This window comes from Mesoplodon bidens, assembly GCF_964165515.1.
Source record: "Mesoplodon bidens genome assembly, chromosome: 10".
NCBI lineage: Eukaryota > Metazoa > Chordata > Mammalia > Artiodactyla > Ziphiidae > Mesoplodon > Mesoplodon bidens.
In genome coordinates, this window is record NC_138172.1 from 54,832,787 (window position 1) to 54,853,480 (window position 20,694).

At 38.4% G+C, this 20,694-nt stretch overlaps 1 protein-coding gene across 12 annotated transcripts in view; it reads right to left on the reverse strand.

Annotated features, from left to right (window-relative positions):
• Positions 1–20,694, reverse strand: part of RBMS3 (RNA binding motif single stranded interacting protein 3) — a gene marked incomplete at its 3' end in the record, with an annotated part of 726,099 nt that overhangs the window by 100,034 nt on the left and 605,371 nt on the right. For 9 of the 12 annotated variants that reach the window (XM_081246096.1, XM_081246094.1, XM_081246095.1 and 6 more), the window contains 2 exons: positions 8,667–8,763; positions 6,401–6,451 (listed from right to left, as the gene is read on the reverse strand). In XM_081246096.1, the coding sequence (XP_081102222.1) occupies positions 6,401–6,451; positions 8,667–8,763 (148 nt within the window). The remainder of the gene's footprint in view (positions 1–6,400; positions 6,452–8,666; positions 8,764–20,694) is intronic. The other 3 variants (XM_081246098.1, XM_081246091.1, XM_081246101.1) reach the window with 1 other exon arrangement.

The following is a 20,694-nucleotide window of genomic DNA, read 5'->3' on the forward strand; positions in this document are numbered from 1 at the left end:
TTTTGTCCATTCATGATTGATTCATCCATGATGCCCCTGGAAATTGTAACTTTTTCACACACATCAGTGACATAATTTAGCCTTTCTATTTTATATTTTCCTAAGTAAGCCTAAATTCTAGACAACAGCATTGGGACCACCAAGCTAATAAAAAATGTATAGGAAAGTGTGCCAGATTTCATGAATAAAAGTTGTATTTCAATAGACCACAATTTACCTTTCCAACCGAACCTTTCTCTAACACAATTCACTTAACGCAGGCTACCTGCCTTGCTGCCCCCTGAAATAATCTGAGGACCCCCTCAGTACCTTTGGTGTGTTATTTTCACTGAAAATGCCCTCCTTCTTTTTCTTTATCCCCATCAACCCCACCCATCCTTTAAGTTCATGCTTTCATCTCGGTTCTTCCATGTCCTTAGCTGTTCATAGATACTTTGTCATTTTCAGTGTTATATAAATGCTAAGCATTTCACACCTTTTCTGCTGTAGATTTTTAATTGAATCATTCTACACATACAATAATTATCTCCACAGAGAGATTGTGTGCCTTGAGGACAGACTGTTTCTTTCTTACTCTCTCTCATTTCCAACAATACCTAGAAGAATATTCTGTGCATATTTAATGCTCAAGAATATTTGTTTATTATTTGTTGATTTTTTTTTCATTGAACTCAATGTTCTCAGTTTCTTGAAATGAAGAGTCGATGTCTGGTATAACTAAGGGCCCAGTAAAAGACTTAATCAAGTGACCATTTCAAGGAGAAAAAGATACTTTCACTCTCATGTTCATTGCAGAATTATTCACAATAGCCAAGATATGGAATAATTTAAATCTCCTTCAATGGATGAATGGAACAAGAAAGCGTGACGTATATATGTGTGTGTGTGTTATGTGTGTATGTGTGTGTGTGTGTATGTGTGTGTGTGTGTGTATACTGGAATATTATTCAGCTGCAGAAAGAAGGAATCCTACCATTTGTGACAACATGGATGACCTTGAGAGCATTATGCAAAGTGAAATAATCCAGATAGAGAAAGACAAATACTACATGGTACCACTTACATGTGGAATCTAGGGAAAGACAAAAATAGTCAGACTCATAGAAACAGAGAAGAAAGTGGTTGCTAAGGGCTGGGGGTGTGGTGGGGAGTACAAATTTTCAGCTATAAGATAAATAAGATTTGAGAAGCTAATGTAAATCATGGTGACTATAGTTGATAACACCATGTTGGATAATTGAAATTTGCTAAGAGAGTAGAACTTAAATGTTAAGGTATTGAAGAGACTTTCTGTGGAAGTGGTCTTCTTTGTATTTACTTTACCCCAGGAGTATATTTATAGGGCGGTGACACCCAAATGAAGTTGTTCCTTCTAAACTTACTCTCACATATTTTTCTTAATTCTCTTCTGGTAGAAATAGTATAAATGGGCTAGAGTTACTGTTTTGTGTTTGCTGGTTACTTAAAAAAGATTTGGCCTGTAGATCTATATCCACCAGGTAAACTCCTTACATAGCAAACACACTTTCTTTGTTTGGTACTTTGACAATGATACTTACAAAGAATTTTTGCTCAGTTCAGTGGTCGGAATAAAATGATAGTATCTGAAAACTTTGCTTTCTGAACAGAATTCTAATGACTTAAATGTTCTTTCCAAATTCGGTGATGTGTTTTAGGAAAAACATGCCTGCAAATTTGGAGGACATGGCCCCTAAAATTAAGCCTTAGGTCTTACCTACCTGCAGGTAAAGAATGACCAAATCAAGTATTCTGGGGCTTTTTTGAACTTTTTCTTTTGTTGTAGAGGGAAAGTTTATATTGACTGTTTAGATATAAATGTAAGGTTTATTCATCATAAGTCATAATTTAGCCATGCATAGCAACAAATCATCCAATGACTCCATAAGAGCATCTTGCATTTCTTAGAATCCTGTAGTTAGATAAGTTATTTGTAATTAAGTAAAAATGAAATTTGACCTTTCTCCTTGAGAATAATTAATGCTAACCACATGAAGAACAGAAGATTTATGATGCACATGAGCCTAAATAAAATGTAAGAGAATTGAACTCTACTTCTTCTTGGGAACTATCATCTTTTCTCCCTGTCAGTACAGATGTAACAAAATACCTGACATATCATAACACAGGGATTTCAATTGTGCATTCATATGAGATTCCAGTGTGACAAGCTGCCACACAGAGTAGATATTTAGTGCAATCCATCCTCTATTAAAATCCTGTCAGTCCCACCTTACTCTTCCCCCTCCCCGTGTCCTCAAGTCCATTCTCAGATAGCTAGTGGGAAGCAGCCGCATAGCACAGGGAGATCAGCTCGGTGCTTTGTGACCACCTAGAAGGGTGGGATAGGGAGGGTGGGAGGGAGAAGCAAGAGGGAGGGGATATGGGGATATATGTCTGCATATAGCTGACTCACTTTGTTATACAGTAGAAACTAACACACCGTTGTAAAGCAATTATACTCTAATAAAGATGTTTAAAAAAAAATCCTGTCAGTGTCGTGGTGAGATTTCAGAGTTTAGGACAGAACTCTGCACTGGGAAACAGCAACACGTACCCAACTGCATTGACAACATCAGCAAAGAGTGAATTCCTGATTTAGTCTCAGAGTGCTCTCTTTCAGTGAAAAAAAAATAAAGTGCAAATAGAAACGCTCTTGCTGTCCTCAGTGGGGTTTGGCCTGATAAAGTCCCAGAGTCAGACAACTGACAGAGAATGGTTTCCTTGCAGAAACACCAGTACAAGAGATATGACCAAGGCAGGGAGAATTTTATTCCCTCTTCCTTAAAAGTGAAAAGCCTCTCAGAGTTTTCTTCTAAGTTTACAAAAAAGTGCATTGCACACAACTCAGAAATTTCAATCTGCAAAGAAGCAAACCTAAACGACCAACTTCAGCTTTATGCTTATGCTTTCTGTTTTCCTCTCATCCTTTTACTACCCCCCTCCCTTCTTTCCATCAATTCATGTCTTATAGATCATTACCCCTCTCTAGTAGGGAAAGATTAGAGGCACTGTGCTCTACTTTCAGATTTGAATGAAGCACTGTTTTCTCTTCAGATACAACAAGCCTGGTTGAGACCTTGGGGCCCTCAAGTCGAGCCTAAAAAGAACCTGAAGGGCTCTTGCTGCAGTGTAGGAGGCCGTGTGATTCACAGTGATGGGGGAAGCATGCCTTTGCATCCTATACACAGAGAGCTTATCTGTGCGGTTTTCTCAAAATAGTGGAAGAGAAAACATGAGAAAGGAGAAAAGTTGTAAGCAAATCATTATTATGGGCAATATATTGGAGATGTGTAGCTATGGACACCTTGAATTTATTTGTAAAGTAGGTTCCAGTTACTGACATACAAGAGGTACCCAATGGGCCTTTATTTTCATTATTTTTATTATAGGTGTTGAAAGATTTAGAAAGTAAATGAGATAAACACCAATCTAAGCAATTTATCTTATTTATAGCCATAGAGGCTATCTCCACCAAACTCATTAGGAAAGTATGCTAAATAAGCAGTATGAATGTGGTAGAAATGGGTGATTATTGCTTTTTCTCAACTTCTTCCTATACCAACACTCATTTTATATAATTGGGCTAATCTAAAGCACAATGTGCAGTCATCTACTCATATAACTGAATAATGATAACAGTAATTTACTGAGTGTTTGCTATTTGTCTAGCATTATTTTAAGAGCTTTAAAGCCTTGCTTCATTTCATGAACCAAAACCATAATAATTTAGTCATGATTATATCCATATTACAGATGAGAAAACTGTGGCTCAGAAAGTTTAATTGCCCAAAGTCCTATAACAGAAAGGTTTTCCTCTCTCAAAGAGCCTAACCAAGAATCCATGCTATTGGGACTTCCCTGGTGGTGCAGTGGTTAAGAATCCACCTGCCAATGCAGGGGACATGGGTTTGATCCCTAGTCTGGGAAGATCCCACATGCTGCAGAGCAACTAAGCCCATGCAGCACAATTACTGAGCCCACGTGCTACAACTACTGAAGCCTGTGCTCAGCAACAAAAGAAGCCACTGCAACGAAAAGCTTGCGCACTGCAACGACGAGTAGCCCCCACTCACTGCAACTAGACAAAGCCCACGTGCAGCAATGAGACCCAACGCAGCCAAAAAAAAAGAGTCCATGCTATTAATCACCAAGCCATTCATTCCTTCCCTTCAGATCCAGGTATTTTATTTCTCCACCCTGGACTGCCTAATTATTTTTATGTTTTAGTATCACAGAGTGATTAATTTAACCAACTCCACTTTGATGACGAAACTAAGACCAGTTGGGTAAAGGTTCTTTATACAATAAAGACAACCAACAAAACTGTTACAGATTGATGCTACAAATTGTGTTTCCATGATGCGGTTTAGCCAATTTTTCCATGTTAAAGATAACAAGGTGGTGGGTGCCCCAGCCACTCCTTTCCCCAGGAATCTGTCCCAGCCACAAGCATTACATCTTAAGGGGGGTGACCTAAGCTCAAACATCATACAGAGTCTAGTCAGGGGAGGTGAAAAGATATTAGGGAGCAAAAGCCATCACAAGAAAGATCCTGGTGGGGGACAAATGAACACACACACACACACACACACACACACACAACTATTGTTAGGGGAAGATATACAAGAAATAATACATCAAAAAAATGGGTGAAGCTCGTCTGGGGAGGAGGAGGAGCTAATAAAACACTTAGCTAAGGCCCTGAGTGGCAGTCGGAAAAAAACACATACAAATATCTTCCCATCTCCTCACAGCTCCAGAAATACTGTGGAATCTTCCATACTTTGGTATCTAGAAAAATATTCAAATTTTGCCAGATGTGCATTCCTTTAGGCCATGATGAGATGATGCTTGACCTCAGTGTGAGGACTAAGCTAGCCTCAATGCTCTTTAGACACACACAATATTGTTTTAGAAGGTAGTTGTTTCCATCTGTTGAATTCTACTTCACAACTTGGACAGAAAAGAACAGCCTCGATTTGTTATGTGTTGGTCTGATTTATACAACACAGATCAGATAAACTCAGGAAGCCCCCAAGGTATGTGAATAAGAGTAAATATGGGGATCTGCAGAATAGGGTCTAAAGTTCTGCTCTAGTAAGCTACATATATTTTATTCTTTAAATAAAAAGCAAACTATCAAAACACTAGGAGCAACATGGAGTGTTCCTTATTTTTTAAGAAAATGGACAAAGCTCAAATATGAAAGCCAGGTGTTGTGATCCTTTGAGTCCAGGAAATAGACGTCTGTGTATTTAACTCCCTGTTTTTTTAATATGTGCTACTTTATTTATATTTAGCTTTGAAAAGGGTTAAAATGTAGCACTACTTCTTCTTTGAACAACTAATACATTCAATAATAAGGATTAATGATAATAATAAGGTATAGTATGTCATACTTCAAACACTGTTTTCACATATTCTCTCTGTTTTGATCCTCCCCAAAGCCATGTTAGGTATAGTGACAGAAAAGGAAACAAAGTTACAGATTTGAACATACCCAGGAGAGTACACCAGAGACCTTGTCACACAACTTTCTGTTGGGGATCTTTCCCCTATCTCACACTCCCATGAGTATATTGCTCTTGAAATCTCCCTGGCTAGTACTTCTATAGAGCTCAAAAACATGGAAGACCTCGACAAAGATACATGGAATCAACAGCCTTCAGCCTGGATTCTAATGGAATAGGTAATATTATTTCCCTTGAGACTGATGTAATATTGTACCACAAAATGGGAAAGCTAGCTAGTAGAAAATAGAGTTTGAATATTTTGGGAAGAAATTTTCCACTAAAGGAAGAAGAGAATGGCTCTAGTTAGTTAACATAAAAGTCATCTACCAACCTTGCTATCTATTATCTATCCTCATCTATTAGTAGACAAATACCTTCCTATTTCAAATATATTGCTTTGAGTCAACACTTAGCCATGATACACAAAATCGTTCCCAATGCACACCCAACTGCATCCGAAGAAAACAAAGCACAACAGGAGGAGAAGGACAACAGAAAGGCTTTCCTCCTATAATGGATTTAACTGTCCAGAGTTCACAATTCTGCATGAAGTAGACACTCTCCTTTCATAGCAAATGGTAGACAGCAACAGGAGAGTTTGATTGCTATTTCCTCCAATCAAGTTTGTTCTCTTCCTCCCTCCCTCTCTCTCTTCCTCTCTCAACTCTGTTTCTCTCCATCACTATCATGCTATCTACTGTATACACTTTTATAGAATTTCAGGAATAGCTTTGTATCTGGAAAATAGGGCTGCCAGAAAGAGGCATGGAATAGAACAAAAGCTTTACCCCAAAGCTTCTATGCATTACAAAAGCTTGCACTTGGATAATAGAAACATCGAGCCTCAGGTGACTGAGAACACTTACTGTTGGTTGCATAACGTATGGCGGATGAGGCATCCATGAAGTACTCTGGACCTATGCATCAAACAGCATTTATTAGAAGAAAGCAATCACAGAGAGAACTCGGTTCTTGCGTTCAGTGGAGTCACACTAGGTCATAAGAAAGTGGAGTCCACCTGACTTACAGCGAATCAGTGCTCAAAACTAAGGGTACAAAGGAAATTCTTGGACCTGATTCATTTGGTCCCTGAAACATGGTACAATGTAAAGCAAATTCCTACTTCCCTGGAGCTGGCTGTAGTGCCCACATGGGCCAGGCTGGGCCATGGAGCACATTTGGAGGCTTCAGGAATCTCCTGTTTGTAGGTCAACTTCCGGGAAGACCCGGGCAAATAAGGAAGGAGGCATTACTTAACATGACTGCTAAGACTTCCTCTTTTTCTGTCATTGGTTCTAACTTCATATTCTCAAGTGATCCCATCTTGGAAATAAATCCAAGTGGTAAAAGTTGGGGAAGAATTAAGAGCGATAAACCAGAAATTTTGGGGTATGTTTTGGGTTAAACCCAAGTTAAGCAAGTCTGTGATTTTTCTCGCTCATGGTAATTGGTAATGCAAATAAAAATGAGTATATGAGCCAGCCAAGTGTTCTGAATGTTCGCCATCAGCCAAATGAGAAAGTCAGCTTCTAAGAGCTGATTGTGACACAGAGAGCCCCAAAGATTTTGTTTTCAATATACTCACATCAATGAAATTGCCAATGAACTTTAGATTAAAAAAAAAAAGAAGAAGTGGTGAAAAGCAAGAATCAACAACATAAGAAATTGCTCTAATTCCTTTTTTGAGAAAAGAGAGCCAGAGTTAAATTCCACTTATGAGCCTTCCCAAAAGAAATGACTGTTCTGTGGAGATTTTATTCATGTCACCAAAGTGCTCTACAGTGGAGCTCAATGGGTGGTCTTGGCTGAAACAGAGGCCAAGATGAGAAAAAAATGGGTAAAAAACCAAAAAACACACATTACAACCAGGCAGGCCTGTAGGAAGAGCAAAAACTGAACAGCATCTGCACTTAGCCTCATGGGTCCCAAGGAAAGGCAATTAAGAAATCAGCCATTCTGAGACCCTCTAATGCAATTCACACAAAAGTCTATTCCGCTCACCCGACAGGTATCAAGAACCTAAGTGCAGACACAGAATGAGAATGATCTGCTTTAGGGGGAATCAGTTAAGGAAAAAAGTGCATAGTCTCAAGCATGATGTTCTGACAGCTGGGACCTCCTGATATGACGTACATAGTGGATGAATAATGTGAAACTTCACTGAATTCGTAGCAGTCAGCAACATTACAGTTTTCCCTGTTGTAAACCCCCCACCCACCCATCATCTGCACAATATAGGGAAACACACGCAGGCACACACTCGCACTCTTGCTCTTTCTTTCTCTCTCCAAAGCTTTAAACAGTGACACTCAACACTCTAGGTAGCATTCATAGGCATTTTTTTCTATTTGAATTAGAAGAATTGTCTGAAGAACTATATGAGGTAAAGAGAAGCAGGGAGAAATATCATATCTTTGATGACTCAAAGGAATAAGATAAGGAGCACTGTTTGAGGGAGAAGGATGGCTATTTCAATCCACCTGTGGACTTAGCATTACTAACTGGCTACAACATCTGGTTTAGGACACACACTGAGTCTCAGATTTTCTTGTGTTTCAACATGTAGAACCCCCGAGGTCTCTTTTGGCCTCTTTGGAACTGAGAATGAAGTAAGAGGAGGAAGTAGGAATTACTTTAACCCCTTTGATAATCTTCCCTATTCCTTGGAGCAAATGATTTTGCATCTATCCATGTAGCTTTCCATGGATACACAGAACAATTGTGACAAAATGAGATGACAATGATACAATATCCTGGAGGGCGTGCAGGGAGTTGCCAGAAATGTGTTCTCAGAAAAGATACCCTAGGGAACAACAACCAAAATAACAGACAACACACAAAATAACCTCTCAGTGGTAAGAAAGCTACACTAATGTTGGCTGGAAAGTAGCAAAATCATGAAAACCCAGCAGGAAGAATGGAAAGCTCGGTGGGTTTTTGTCATTCAGTGAAACAGATGCAAACAAGCCCTTGAAAGTGTAGGCTCAATGGATAGTTTGAGTATTATGACATTAAGATATGACTAAAGGGAAGACAACTTAAAACAAAAATCCTACTGTGTCCCTTTTGTCTTGATCTAGTCTGTTCCTGGCAAGAAAGGTTTCCCAGGAGGTGCAGGTAAACCGGACATACCTGGTATGTGGAGACAGGGGAAGCAGCAATGAATGGCGTGATGGGTGTCTGTGGAATCATGCGGTTGGTTGCAATACTGTACGGTGAAGAATAAAATCTGCAAACAGAAAAACAAAAAGAAGATTCATAGATTCATGAAGCTGATGCACGCCTGGCTGCTAACCAAACGCTACCACACACATCTGGAGAAGACAGAGACCCACCCTCATGCTGCCCATCAACTGTTAACAGGATCATGCAGGAGACTGATGGTCTCTGATTCCACAAGAAATAAGTTGTTCTGAATAAAATGACAATTTTGAGTCCTCTTATAAAATTGGCTGCACAAAAATCTCTTAGGCCAGGTGAGTGTAATTGTATGTTTAACCAATAGCAGAGAAAAGCCATGGGCATTGTTTCTAAAGCTCCTTGAAAGAAAGGCAAAACCATAGCACCAAGCTTTATAAAGGTGGCTGGTGTTACACAGACAGAAACTGCATCTATCCCTTCATTCAAGAAAGAGGATCAGCTTACAGAGAGTTCTGGATCATTTGTGCTAGGCATGAATCCATGCCCTCAGGCAGAAACTAAGCGAAGTACTTTCCTTCTCCATGAAAAGAGAAGGACAATTTGTGGACAATTTAGGTCTAGGTGAGGAAAGGAATCTTTTCTGGATTCAGTCAGGGAACTGATGGAGATTCTGGACCTATGTGATATACCACTGTACATGCTGTAAAAAGCACTGAGTTTTCTGGTCTTCCAGGGTCCTTCATTGAACAATTATAGAATAATACTGGGCAAGATCAGACCTTCACAAATCAGAGGAGGGATGATCCTTCTGGAGATCTATTAAAGGACAGCTTTAATAGAGATCTATTAAAGGGTATCAAAAATACTTACAGGCCATCTCTGCTCAAACTATACCCTGGAGTCCACAAGTTACCTAATGCTCAAATTCCTTAGCAGAATTTTAAATCATGTTTTTTTTCTTTATGTCTCACTGGTAAGGGAAAGGCTAGAGTGACCAGCCACACATCATGCAGACAAAACCAGGTGGGCTGTGATGGAGTAGTTCACTGATATCAGGATAGATTGGGAAAATGCCTCTCAGGGATCGTGGAATCATTACTTCACTTTGCCATACTCTTAGCAAAAGTCAATTACTACTTTTAGTAATAAAAAGTATTACTTTTTAAAAGTAATAACTTTTAGTAATCTTTCTTTCTTTCTTTCTTTTAAATAGTATGACTGAGGTTGGAGTTTTGGAGACAAAACCTTCATCATCTCTCAGGGGTCACTGATATTTTGAATAGAGGATCTCATGGGTCACCTTTCTAAAGAAGCATTCCATGAGAACCCCACTGAGTGTAGGGGGGCTGGATTTCAAGGTTGCCAGGTTTCAAAGAGTAAATTCTTTAAGCTTAGATCCTATACAAGTCTTCAAGCAAGGATTGGGGAACTAGAGTCTTAAATTGATCTAGCTCTCAACAAGGATTATAAGGTCATAGTCTTTTGGTTAAAAAAGATGTAGCTGAAAAAATTACACCATTACACATTGCATCCTCCTTACTATCCATACCTATAACTACAATACCTCTAAAATTTTAGAAAAAAAGGATATTGACTATATACTCATTAAAATGGCCAAATTAAAAAAAAAAGACAATCAGAGCTGTCAAGGATTCAGAGAAAGTGGAACTCTTTCATTGTTGGTGGAGATACAGGATGATACAGCCCTTTTAGGAAACAGTTTGGCAGTTTCTTATAAAGTTAAACATATACATAGCATATAACCCAACTATCCCACCGGTACATAGTAACTGAAGATAAATGAAAACTTGAGTTCACACAAAAACCTTAATGCAAATATTTATAGCAGCTTTATTTAATACTTGCCCAAAACTGGAAACAAGTCAAATATCCTTCAATTGAATTAATAAACTGTGGTCCATCCATACACTGGGATGCAACTAAACAATTGAAAGGAAAGAACTACTGATATATTTAACATGGTGAATCTTAAGTAAATTATGCTAAATGAAAGAAGTCGAACTCAAAAGTCTATATTTTATATCCATTTATATAATACTATGGAAAATGCAAAACTTCAAAGACTGAAAATAAATAATGGATGCCAAAGGCTGGGATTGGGGGAAGAGTCTGAGTGCACAGACACCTGAGGGAATTTTGGAAAGTGATGTAACTGTTCTATATCTTCATTGTTTGGTGGTTCCACAACTGTGTGCTTGTCAGACCTCATAGAATTGTACACTCTTAAGAGTGAATATATACTCAATATAAATTACAGTTAATAAATCTGACTTTAAAGTCAATTACTATGTAAGAAAACATCCATCCTTCCACTTTAAAAAAATGTATTGAACATTTACTATGTATACCAAAGATGGGTAGGACATTCCTTTGAGTCTTTCTATTTAAGCATTTAAATTGAACCGTATCTATACATTAACCAGCCTAAAGCTGGTCAATGGCTTTCCATTGCAATGAGAACAAAATCTGAATTCCTCATATTGACGAGCACAATCAGGCTATTGCCCACCTCTCTCCCCAGAGCCAACTAGGATCCAACCACACTGACCTTCTTCTGTCACATGCGCCTGTCATTCTCACTCTCATCTTGGGCCACTACGCTTACAATTCTCTCTATCTGGAATGGTTATTTCCCCAAATCACCCTAGAACTATTTCTTTCTCATTATTGGTCTCACTCAACTTTCCCATCTTTTCAGAAGTCTCTAGCTAAAGTAGCAACCACCATCTCTGCCCCAGCTGTTCTCTATTCCTTTCCTTTATTTCTTTTTTTCATTGTTCTTATCACTATCTGAACTAATCATTTTTAAAAATGTCTTTATATATGCTATGGACTGAATGTTTGTGTCTCTTTAAAATTCATATATTGAAGTCCTAATTTCCAAAGTGGCTGTATGTGGAGATGGAGCCTCTAAGGAAGAAACTAAGGTTAAATGAGCTCATGAGGGTGGGGCCCTAACCTCAAAGGGTTAGTGTCCTTATAAGAAGAGGCATTAGAGTGCTTGCTCTCTCTCTATCCGCATGCTCACATGGAGGAAAGGCCATGTGAGGACATAATGAGAAAGCAGCCTTGTAAAAGCCAGGAACTAAATCCCAAACTAAATCAGCCAGACCCTGATCTTGGACTTCCAGCCTCCAGAACTGTGAGAAAATATATTTCTGTTGTTTAAAGCCACACAATCAATGGCATTTTGTTACAGCAGTCAAGTTGACTAACGGAATGTATTTATTGATTATTTTTCCCTCTAGAATGTCAGCTTCAAGAGAGTTGAGGACACCTTGACTTTGTTGCCTAGAACAGAACCTGGGACATAGTAAATACAGGCATACCTCATTTTATTGTGCTTTGCTGTATTACACTTCACAGATATTGCAACTTTTACAAATTGAAGGTTTGTGGCAACCCTGCATTGTCAGATGGTGCTTAGCATTTTTTAGCAATGAAATATTTTTAATTGATGTATGTACATTGTTTTTTTAGACATAATGCTTTGCACATTTAATAGACTACAGTCTAGTCCAAACATGACTTCTATAAGCACTGGGAAATTTTTAAAAATTGTGTGACTCATTTTATTGAGATATCTGCTTTATTGCAGTGGTCTGGAACTGAATCCACAATATCTCCAAGGTATGTCTTGCTTAATACCTGTAGGTTGAATGAATGAATAAATGAATGCAGAGCAGTTTAGAGAGATAAGTAGTGATTACAGTAGAGGCCGCCAATGTCAAATTGGTGGGGGCACAGAAGATGGCTTCTGTTCAAACAGGAAGCTGAGAGGTGAGAACCCAGAGAAAATTGGCTGGCATCACATATCTGTAAATGCTCAGTGGAAGCTTAAACTAATACCTGTTTTCTAAGCATGCAAAGGTACTGACAACCAGGGAAAACAGACCTTTTCTACAAAAATCATGGTTTGCATTAAAAAAAATGCTTTAGGTCTTATCTTTGACAGATTTTATTTATGAGTCAGTGAACAGAAAGACTTATTTGGGCCTCATAATAACATAGCAGGTACTCATGACCACTCCACAAACGGCCCTTTTCATTCACCATGCAAGTTTCTTAGAAACCCAGTTTCAGCCTCTTGTACCAACAGAGCAAATCATGCATCACATTTTAGAGTGGCTGGTTTATTTTGCGAAATGTACCAATTGTCATATTAAAAATGAAAGCAGTAAGGATAGGATGGACTGGCAAAGTTTACAGGAAATTTTATGGGAAAAACAGCAGAAACATAAAGAAAACAGCCAAGTAAATGGATACTAACAAAGGGCACCCTTGGGGGAAATTTTCAGGCATTTTTGTTCTGTCTGCTCTAATCCTATCCATCAAACAAGAATATTTCATACTTCCCAGCAAGATCCAGTACTGCCCCTCAAATCAGAGAGTCATTTAGAGCAGAAAATGTACTGAGAAGATCAGACTCAGCACACTGTCTTGATCCCCTAATTCTGGTATTCTGAAATAGGCTCTCCCCAAATCCAAACATAAACCAGATGAATTCACAGGAAACCTTTGCTTAAACCATGACAGGAGAGGATATTATTGAATCTGAGGCTTAAAGACACCATATCTAAAGAAAATGCACCTAGCCAGACTCCAAAGAGAGAACTGCAGAATGAATTTCCCAATCTCTTCACTTTTTCTCAATCCCTGCCATGTATCCTTCATGGTTTAAAAACACTCTCACATGGCCATCACATTTAAAAAGAAGAAAGAAAGAAAGAAAGAACATCCAAATAAATACTTCAAGAATAGGTGTCTTGTTTTGGGGGAACAGGAAAGATGAAATTGACAGCACTTTTTGGCCATAATAACAAAGCTAAGGTCATTCTAAACATGTGACTTTATGTTTTTGTATCTGGTTATTTATGCATTATGCCTTGCAAATGCTATTATAGAAAACTGGGAATGAATTTTTAGCTAACCATTTTCCTGGGAAGAGTTTACTCCCCTAAGATATTTCTTTGCCAAAATGTACATAGTGAATCCACAAGTGTACAACAAGTATTCCTTTTCTAACTTATTCTAAACTAAAAGGGATTTTGCTCCCCAGGGGACATTTGGCAGGATCTGGAGATATTTTTGGTTGTCACAACTGGGTCAGGGGGCTGCTACTGGCATCTGTTTGGTAGAGGTCTGGGATGCTGCTAAATACAGTACAGCTCCCACCCAAAAAATGATCTGGTCCAAAATGTCACTAGTGTCAAGGTTGAGAAACTTTTGCAGGAATGTGAACTAGTTATCTCTGGAGAGGTTTCCCATGAACAAAATTCCAAATGCCAAAGGGGCTAAACGGGTTAACTAAGCATGATCTATCTGTAGAACTCTAAGCCAGCCTCTGAAAAAAGTAATATGTTTAAGGAACGCAAAGGGTTGTTTGGTTTTCTGGCATATAAAGCAAGTGGGCTCCAGAAGTCCAGAAAATGGAAGTCTAGGTCACTAATAGGACATTATTTTGCCTGCAGAAAAGTCATCTTCAGGGGATTTGGCAGTCAGTAGTAATATGGTGAAATCTTATTTCCCTGACAATAAAAATAACATGTATATATCAATAATCCCAGGGTAGGATGTTTTTTAATGCAGAAAACCACACACAATTCTGTTTGCCCACTGAAATAAACAGCCTTGCCTTGTCTTTCACGTCCATAGGCAATTTTGTTGGAGTCAGAACCACAAATACTATCCTCAGGGCAACACTATAGCACAAGATTAATAAGTTATTGGTTATTTTTATTGTAATGCCAACGTATCCTTCACACTAGATTCCTTTCCTAGTGTAATAAGATAAGGTTTCCATATCACTTAATATCAAATGCCCATATAAAACAGCTAGCAAACCAAGGCTACAGAAAACATTTTTTTTTTCACATCTCTCCCAAGAATCCATTTTCTTCAAATAAAACAATCCAAAAGGCTTTTACACAGCAGCCCTTAGTGAAAAGATCACAGGAAAGTTGCAATTTTGACTATGGGGGAGGAATTATTTCCCACCTCCCATGCTCATAGTTGAAAGTGATGGAATTTCGTATTGGACTGTTAAAAAAGCAATAGGGCAATAGTAATAACACATTATAGAGTTATGCCAGATAGCTCCGAAAGAAGAATGGACATTTTTATTTTCCTAAGTTAGCCTATAGTAAAAAATACCAAGCGTTTTACTTTTCCATTGTGACCCATACATTTCTTCACTGTAACCTTCAAAGCCTTAGATAAAAGTGACATTGAATTAATTATTATTATTATTATTATTTATTTTTTTTTTTGCGGTACGCGGGCCTCTCACTGTTGTGGCCTCTCCCGTAGCGGAGCACAGGCTCTGGATGCGCAGGCTCAGCGGCCATGGCTCACGGGCCCAGCCGCTCCGCAGCATATGGGATCCTCCCGGACCGGGGCACGAACCCGTATCCCCTGCATCGGCAGGCGGACTCTCAACCACTGCGCCACCAGGGAGGCCCGAATTAATTTTTTTAAAGTGATAATTTGGGCAGATTCAAGCAGATGACACAACTGACATTTTTTACTGCCTACATGCAAGCAGCTCAGATACACCATGGTCCATGTTTACAAGTGTTTGTTCTTCATTAGAGAAATATCAAGCTTAATTTGGGGGTACTTATTTCAGTTTTATGTTGCTGTATTCAGGTTGAGGTTATAGAATTCAGAACATTTAACTGTTGACACAATTGAGCTACCAGCTATCCCCAAGACACATATTTGGATTTGATACTCAGAAACGCCTATGGCTGAGTGCAGTTAAGGGATGCCACAGGATCATAACATATATTCTTTTTTTTTAATTGAAGTATAGTTGATTTACAATGTTGTGTTAATATCTTCTGTAAAGCAAAGTGATTCAGTTATATATATATATATATATATATATATATATATATATATATATATGTATATACACACACACACACACACACACACATTCTTTTTTATATTCTTTTCCATTATGGTTTATTGCAGGATATTGAATATAGTTCCCTGTGCTATACAGTAGGACCTTGCTGTTTATCCCTTCTATATATAATAGTTTGCATCTGCTCACCCCAAACTACATAGGGTTGCCATATGATCCAGCAATCCCACTTTTGGGTATATATCCAGACAAAACTATGATTCAGAAAGATAAAATATGACCTTTAGTGGTGACATAGCACATCTCCAAGAGGACAAGCTCATGTCACTGTTCCATCAAGAAGCCTTCAGAATCCCTCATTAGAATGTAACTGCCTTTTCTCTGTAGTCCTATGACATTAATTTTCTTTATTTTTCTTTGTGAAAAAAATAGAAAAATATAAACAGTGAAAAATAAGTCTCCCTCTCACCCCTACTTCTCGGTACTCTGTTGGCTCTCCCCAGAGAACCACTGTCACCATGTCTTGTGTATTCTTTCAGAAATATTTTATACATATGAAAGTTAATACATACATAAATCTCATAGCACTTTGTGCTTCTGTCACAATACTACTTGCATTGTGTCTAGAATTTGCATGCGTGCCCATTGTTCCTGACAGGATGGGAAATATTTTTCTTCAAATTTGCATCACCAGAATGATTTTAAATGGTACAACAGATAAGTATTCAAATGATAAAATTTGTTGATCTGAGTCAGCATTAAGCGACCTTTAACAATATTAACTGTATTGGAGTCAGCTGCAACTGTATCTTTGGATACATTTCTACATAAAATGGGACCAGTTTCTTCTCTACAACAATAAATATTTATCTCTCTGTTAGGTTACTGCTCTCTGAGTTAGGTTTGCCTACTGGATCGAATACAGCAATGTAATTAGGAGTAAATACTTGACTCTGGACATTCACGTTCCATTCCTTCATATGCTCAGTGAATTTTCTAAATCAGCTTCCCCACTTCAAAGAGGTACATGCTGACAATAACTCAAGGAACAGTGTGTTGAGAAAACATTTGTGGTTATTTTGGCATCTTAACATCCATAGAAATGACTATTCTTCTATTCCCCATTATTTAAATGTTACCATATAAGGCAATAAAACCAAAGATGAACAAAACATTTTAAAAACCATCTACATGAAGAAATATCAAGTGAATAAGGTTAGTGAGCTACAATCTTCCGATCTCTTCCATTTCATGAAATAAAGTTTCTACCTTCTTGGCACCAACAACACAATGGATAGTCTAAGCCTTCCGAAACTCCATTTTTAACTCAGGACATGAGAAACTCATGTGCAGTTTGGCTCCTTTGGGTGAAACTGCAGGTTGCATTTAAGTAGGATCAAAGCAGAAATAGAGATACAGACGTTGAGAACAAACGTATGGATACCAAGGTGGGGGGGTGGGGGGTGGGATGAATTGGGAGATGGGGATTGACATATGTACACTATTGATACTATGTATAAAATAGATAACTAATGAGAACCTACTGTATAGCACAGGGAACTCTACTCAATGCTCTGCAGTGACCCAAATGAGAAGGAAATACAAAAAAGAGGGGATATATGTATAGCTGATTCAATTTGCTGTACTGTGTAAACTAACACAATATTGTAAAGCAACTATACTCCAATTAAAAAAATAATAAAGCGGATCAGATTTGGGTGTTACATGGGGACAGAGTGGCTTGATGCCAGGAAGGGGAATGGTTTCCCTAATGCCACCTTGCTGGAGCCAAGCAGACGTCATCAGTCACATTTTCTGTATCTGATTTGGCATTCATAGTACTAAGTCAAACAGTCTGTAAAGATGAATAAGACACGGAACCTGACTTCAGAGTTAATAGTCCATCAAGGAAATAAATATGATGTCAACAGCTACATGATAAAAAGACTGTCTGTGTATCATGGTCACATGAAATGTAGTGTAACAATAGTGTCCATATTGACAATGAAGATCACGTTGTGCCATGCAGGGGTCCTTTGATCCTTACAAAGTCTTATGAAAAGGTACTGTTACTATCATCTCCACAGAGGAGGAAACTAAAGCACAAACAACTTGCCCACGTCTGGTAAATGACAGAATTTGGATGTGCACCTGGGAAGGCTGGTTTTGGAGTCTGAACTCCTAACCACTGCTTAAACTGTGTCTCTTACGATTAATTGTTTAATTAGCTCTGCCTGGTATGATTTAATGGTGTTCTTTATTTTATTTATTTATTATTTTATTTGGCTACATTGGGTCTTCATTGTTGCACGTGGGCTTTCTCTAGTTGCGTTGAATGGGGGCTACTCTTCATTGTGGTGGGCGGGCTTCTCATTGAGGTGGCTTCCCTTGTTGCAGAGCATGGGCTCTAGGTGCACGGGCTTCTGTAGTTGTGGCATGCGGGCTCAGTAGTTGTGGCTCGTGAGCTCTAGAGCACAGGCTCAGTAGTTGTGGCACGCGGGCTTAGTTGCTCCACAGAATGTGGGATCTTCCCAGACCAGGGCTCAATTCTTAACCACTGCGCCACTAGGGAAGTCCCTAATGGTGTTCTTTAAATGAGAGCAGTGAAAGAAAGAAAGAAGGATGGAAGGAAGAAAGGGACGGAGGGAGGGAGGGAGGAAAGAAGGGAGGAAGGAAGGAATTAGGAAGGAAGGAAGGAAGAATATCACCATTCTCTCCAGGCAGAGAGAATTCCATGAGCAACAGACACATGGGTTAAAGTAGCTTGGGATGCTCTGAGAATCAAAGAAGGTCCAGTTCAGTCGCAGGAACCAAATCACGGAGTTCTTTTTGTGCCATTCTTGGAAGTTTGAATTCTGTTCTGCAGTTAGTAAAGTCTACATAATACATTAAACCAGGCAGGTAGATGATTACTGATTGCTTTTTGCTTTAAAAAATTATTCAAAAAGCAATGTGAAAATGGTTTGGAGGTCAGTTATATTAGAAGCAAGTAAAAGCTTCATACAGGTAGGGAATGGTGATTGAATAAACTCAACCAGTGGCAGGGACGCAGAGCTGGGTTGAAGATACAGTTCAAAGACAGATGGAGTAAGTTTTAAGGACCAATTTTATTATAAAGAATGTTTTAGGAGAGAATACCCAGAGAACTAGAATTTATGGCTTAAATGGCTTTAGAGTGTATTTTTAAAAAAGGAACAAGTAATTTGATCTTGCTTTTCATTTGATTTGGTTTGTATGATGAAAGATTGATTGAAGATAATGACCTCACTTTGGGACAAAGATATCCAGGAGCAGCACCTAATGCAGTTAGACACACAGGTGATTATTTTTGCATCTAGTTATGAAGTTGAAGTATGGACTTGGGAGTCCTCAGTTCCTAAAAGCAGGAGGAGTGGATGAGATCAACTGGATAGAACACAGAGTGAGAAAAGACTAAACCCTGAGAAAGATTAATAAAAGTGGGCAGAAGAGGAGGAATCCGCAGACACAAAGTGAGCAGTGCAAGGGGAGAGCAAGGAGGATCAGCAAAGGATGGAGTCGTGAAATCTAAGAAATAACAAATTTTCATGAAGCTGTAAATGGTAACAATAACAACAACAACAGAAAGTCAAATGATGCAAGATCTCAAACAGTATAAGGACTAAGAGTGCGTCAGTTACAACTGACAAATTTGGAGATCAATTTGGACAAAAAAATTTGGACAAATTTTTTTCTCAAATTTGGAGACACCAACAGGGAAAATACCAGTCAAGTCTGAGACCAGAATTCACACTTTAATGGGCTTAATTAGAGACAATATGGGAAGACAGTGTGTATAGAAACCTGGGGTTGTTTACCAGTGAAAAGAAAGCTAAAAGAATGTGGTCACTAGAAGTGATCTCATGGGCAGAAAAGGATTGTTTTGCTTCTACCTTCTTTATAGGTGGGAGAGACTCAAGTATTTTACAGGTTGAAAGGAATATTCAGTAGACAAGACAGTATTGAAAACAGGGACTGCTGGATGACACAAAGTTCTTTATCAGATGACAGGAGATAAAATAAAGAAGATGGTATTCTCAGCATCTTAACTACAATTTGTTTCCTGAGGAAGATATTCATTGTTGTAAATGTCTAAGTGGACAGTGGAGAGGATGAAACACTTTTGCAACTGTTGAAATAGTTCAAAGAATAGAATGTTATACTGTTACTATAAGGTTCAGACAAAGATGTCACAGAAGGCAGACGTATGTACTTGCAGTCGACCTCTATACGGTAGAGATGGTGACCTGGGAAGGGAGACATGCTCCCTGTGTACTAGGCAGTCCTCACTGCCTCTAATATGGCACCACCCAAAGATCACTTAGGGCTGCTCAGATTGCAGGCTGAAATCTCAATTTTTTTTTCTGTAGTTTTGTAATGGATCAGGATGAAAACTTGGAAAGTTAGGTCTTTTGGAAAACAAATTCAGATTTTAAATTGTGCACTGGAAAGATGACTGACTAAGGCAAGGCATTCACTCTCTCCAGTCCAGACCTAGGTCACTGGGGCATCTCCAATCCTTGACCTAGAGGCTTGCTCAAGAAGATCTCTATAATAAACAGATAGATATATAGTACAGATAGGTAGATGATTCATATATTCATACACCCATATACATGTATCGAAACATGAACACTTGTTGAATCTAGTTAATTAACTTATAGGTATTCATTCAATTATTATTTCTACTTTCTAGTGTGCGAATAAATTTCTAATTGTAATTACATGTATTTTTACATGTATTAGACTCTGAAACCATGTACCATTAAATTACAAATGTAAAATACTTGGTACTTAGTATGTGTTCAACAAATGTCATTCCCTTACATTATAATACCTGTTTTCTGTCACTGTTGCTGAGCATATAATGCCTTATTCTATGCCTTTTGAGTTAACTATTTTATTTTCTCAACTATACAGTACGATTCTAGAGGACTTTATTTCATGTCTTTACATCTTGCCTTTTGTTCTTCTGACCACCAAGTTTAAAGTGCCTTGTTGGAAATAAGAGAAGGCTTATTGGATAAATGAAAGTATATTCTTAAGTTTCACTCCTAGAGAAGTTTTAATCAACAGAGGACAAAGGACTAGACTCTTACCCTAGACTAC